The 4,411-nt window shown below is 48.5% G+C and overlaps 1 protein-coding gene across 2 annotated transcripts in view; it reads left to right on the forward strand.

Annotated features, from left to right (window-relative positions):
- The window catches only part of SPINT2 (serine peptidase inhibitor, Kunitz type, 2), a 28,656-nt gene that overhangs the window by 19,611 nt on the left and 4,634 nt on the right, over positions 1-4,411 (forward strand). For both annotated transcript variants that reach the window (XM_015570071.1, XM_006773134.2), the window contains exon 2: positions 1,603-1,773. In XM_015570071.1, the coding sequence (XP_015425557.1) occupies positions 1,603-1,773 (171 nt within the window). The remainder of the gene's footprint in view (positions 1-1,602; positions 1,774-4,411) is intronic.

Raw genomic sequence — 4,411 nt, forward strand, 5'->3', positions numbered from 1 at the left:
GCCTGGCCCGAGGGGGGCGGGACCAGCCAGCCAACCTCTCACAGTTCCTCCTCTAAGCCAGCCCAGCCCCCAGTCAGGGATGGGGCCGTCCAGCCAACCTCCCACTGCCCCTGCACCCCCCAATGACCAGCCCTCCCGGCTCCAATTGGGGCCCGGCCAGCTGGACCCCATCTGTGCACAAATTTGTGCACTGGGCCTCTAGATGTGACATATTTTGGAGACACAAGAGAAGCCAAATCCTCTTCCTATGCTTTCTAGAGTCATCCTCTAGTTCAGTGGTCACCAACCAATGGTCCGCCGACCACTGGTGGTCCGTGAAGTCTGAAAGATTGGCGACTGCTGGTTTAAGGAAACTTTGGAGCAGCAATAGCCAACTGGTGGTCCGTGAGGTCCAAAAGATTGGCAACCGCTGGTTTAAGGAAACCTTTGGAGCAGCGGTCGCCAACCTATGGTCTGCAGACCACTGGTGGTCCGTGAGATCCGAAAGGTTGGCGACTGCTGCTCTAATTGGTGAAGTAAACCTAACAAACATGCAAACAACATGGAGCCAAGTGTTGGGCCCTGAGATATTTATAGAGCACCCTGTGCTAGGCTCCCTTTTGCCAGAGGTAGAGATCATGGAGGCCAGGATATAAGGAGAGGTAGTGTGGACTCATGATCACATGGGAAGGTTGAGTCACCTGGTGTTTTTTTTTAATATGTTTTTATTGATTTCAGAGAGAGGGAGGGAGAGATTTAAACATCAATGATGAGAGAGAATCATTGCCTCCTACAAGAGCTATACTGAGGATCAAGCCCACAACCCAGGCATTTGCCCTGACTGGGAATCAGCCACGCCAGCCAGGCTATCTCTTAGTTTTTTTAAGAGAGGGAGCAGATTGCTAGACCTTTCTCAGGCAGATGCATCTGGCTGGAATTTTATAAACATTGTTTTGTTTCCCTTGTACAAGAGCAGGCCAGATTTGGGGGCGCCTTGGTGTGCTCAGGTGGAAGCAAAGGAGTGACCTGAGTTGCCCTTGGAGCTGGGGGTTGGCAGTTGGGGGAGCTAGAGTTGGGTAGTTCTTTCTGAGGCTCTTGTGGTAGTTTCAGTATGAAGCGGTGTGCTGGGTCATAGAGTGGGTAGGAAAGGTTAAGAGAGTTCCTCTTGAGAGGTGCTAAGAGTGCTAGTGTGCTTTCTTCCTGCTCTCCCATCGCCAGTGCTGGCTTTTCAGCACTCAGCTCCCCTAGGCCCATTGTGATGGGACACACATTCAGAAGGACCTTGAAGTCTGTTTTTTGCATCTGAACATCAATTTCTGTACTGGATATGTGCGTCTTTGATAACGGGGGCAAGAACAGAACCAACATGCAACTGAAATACAATTCGGTTGAATGGGTTGGTATCTTTGTCGTTAGATGATGTGCTTCTTTCCTGTACAAGGAAGGAATCACCAAGGAGGGCCTGATGGTGACATTGTAGAAACAGCTCATGGCGGAACTGTGCTGGACTGGCCCCCATGTTGGGGCTCGGGACGACTGTGGGCCTCCTCCTGCAGGTCTGGGCATGTTCTCTGTTGCTGGGATTGCCATGCCAAGCTAACTGGTGTGTACTTTGTGTTTTAGACTTTTGCCAAGTTCCGAAGGTAGTGGGAAAATGCCGGGCCTCCATGCATAGGTGGTGGTACAATGCCACTGGCGGATCCTGCCAGCAGTTTGTATACGGAGGCTGTGGTGGGAACAACAATAATTACCTGACCAAGGAGGAGTGTCTTGAGAAATGTGCTGATGTCACAGGTAAGATGGTGGAGTTGAGGATATGTTACATTTAGAGTCAGTTTATTCACTGGGATGTGGGTGCCTTTTGCTCTTCACCAGTTCTTCATAGCTGGACTTGGGGGATGTTTTAAAAATCGGAAGAAACAGGCACAGTGCGAAGGTTACCAACACAGTGGTTTCACAGTGGTCCTCTCCATCCTCTTCCCAGAAAGGGGAGAGTAGGCAGCCGGCTGGGGTGGGGTCAGGACTACGTCTTCTCCGTGATTTCCTTTCTCCCACTACTGAGTGCAGGTTCCACACCAGACCCCACACAGGAGGAAGTGACTTCCCCTTGAACAGAGTCCAATGTTCATTCAGGTAGGCTGCCCCAATTGCTCCCTGGACATTTGGGTTATTTTTGCCTCTGGAGCAAATGACTTGAGGAGCTCACCCATCCAGCTGAGTTCAGAGTCAAGTTAAAACTAGAACAGCCTGGCCAGCATGGCTCAGTGGTTGAGCATCCACCTATGAACCAGGAGGTCACAGTTTGAGTCCCCATCAGGGCACATGCCTGGGATGCGAGCTCGATCCCCAGTAGGAGGCGTGCAGCCAACAGCTGATCGACGATTCTCTCTCATCATTGATGTTTCTATCTCTCCCTCTCCCTTCCTCTCTGAAATCAATAAAAATATTTTAAAAATCAAAAAACCTAGAACATACTTCTTGGAGTCCATCCTTTTCCCAGCCCTCACTTGCAAGGGATTCTGTGGAATCAAGATAACATTGACCCTGAGAGCCTCACAATTTGAATAAAAACTCCCACAACAACCTGCACTGGCTCTGAACTGAGCCTCGAAGGACCTCTTGATGGCAATGAGACATTGGACCTCTGGGGCCTGGTTCCTCCCAAGTACTCCAGAGAACCCAAACTGTTAAATGTTTCCGTTGACAATCTCTCTAACATTGTTATGTGACTTCCCTCATCTGTTCTTGATGGCTTGGCATCGACATTAGGGCTCAATTCTGATTCTGTGTCAGGATGTGCTGGTGCCTTTACTGCTCCCTGCATACCGCCAGCCTGTGAGCCTGTGTCCCGCATCCTTGTGCGGTTTTTCTCTCTCCTCACTCACCGGCTGTAATCTCTCTTGGCTTTGCACTCTGCATTAAAAAATCAGATAACCTTATTAAAGTTATATGTAAAGGGGGCGGGAGGATAGTGGCCTTGGCTATAACTTGAGATTTGAAACAGTGCTGAACACACAAGCCCACCAGTGACTGAGTGCCTTGAACACTTTGCTGATCTTTTTGTGCTTGGTGCCCAGTAGGCACTCAGCAAGTGTTTGGAGAGCTGGGGTATTGTTTTTGGATCATACAGGCAAGCTTTTCACCGTTCAGGGAGCAACTGGCAACCTTACCAGATGGTGACTGAGGAAAATAGCATTTATTGTAATTTTCCATCATCGGCTGGGATCCAATGTTGGGGAAGGGACTAAGGGGAAATAATTTTGCTACCTTTTCTGTCCCTTCCTCATTGATTTGACTGTAGGAAGTGTACCTGCCTCTTCTGGTTGCTTCTCATTTTCTCAGGAAGAGAGTTGTTTTAAACAATGCAAGCAGCAGACACTAGGCATTAAGACAGGAGGTCACTACAAGGGGTCAGGGATGGTTGTGTTTGGCTGGGAGAAGACAGACAGCTATCTTTGTTCAGAGTCTGACCCTAGTCTTAAGGGCCTAGAAAGCTCTTTTATTGGCACCCAAGTATGTCTCCACTGCATGTCTCTTGAGGAGCTCTTGTGAGTCTGTAAGAACTCGAACTGCCAGAGCCGCTAGGCACTGGGGCCTTTGCCAGCAAGTTCTCTCCCAGGCAGGCAAGCTCTGAGAAACCACATGATAATGAGAATGCCAGTTTATTAATTTATACTGAAAACCAGAACCTCCCAGGGGACCAGACACTCAGGTCCCTGTGCCTGTACCTGTAGTCCACATAGGCAGTCCTCTCAGCCAACTTCCCAGAAGATGGCTTGATGAGGAGTGAGGCAGAACAAGGGGAGCTGGTTTGTGACATGAATGTTTAATGGCATCTGGTCAGGCCAGCCTCGTGCCTCTCCAGAAAGTCTGTTGGGACTAGTAGGAAGGCGGGAAGCCAGGGTCACTCCCTCCTGCACCCTGCCAGCACTCCTTTTTGTGCTTCCTTAAGTGGCTAACCACTCTATATCACACCCTTAACTGTGTATGTGTGTGTAAGAGAGAGAGGGAATATACATAACATAAATTTTACCATTTTAACCATTTATAAGTGTACAATTTGGTGGCATTAAGTACATTCTCATTGCTGTGCACCCCCTTAATTTTTTAGTCATTAGATAGGTTACTGCAGTTATCAGGATATTTGGCCTTGTAAGCCATATTATCTTTTTACATTCACTTCACACATCTTTGCTCCAATTACTAGCAGGTTGATCTTAAAATTTAACCCACAAGGACAGTCTTGGTTCCTTATTTCTAAGTTCTGGCAGGCTTGTGGTCCAGTGTGCTCATTGAAAGGCCCACATAAAGGAGAAACGGGAGTCTCCATGAAGCTCAGTGTTACGCCTTGTTTTGTTTCACTGGACAGCTTGAAGGGAGGGGCACTTTCTCACTATGGTTTATTTGTGTCCTTGTAGAGAACACTAGTGAT

The sequence above is a fragment of the Myotis davidii genome, unplaced genomic scaffold (assembly GCF_000327345.1).
Source record: "Myotis davidii unplaced genomic scaffold, ASM32734v1 scaffold166, whole genome shotgun sequence".
Classification (NCBI taxonomy): Eukaryota; Metazoa; Chordata; class Mammalia; order Chiroptera; family Vespertilionidae; genus Myotis; species Myotis davidii.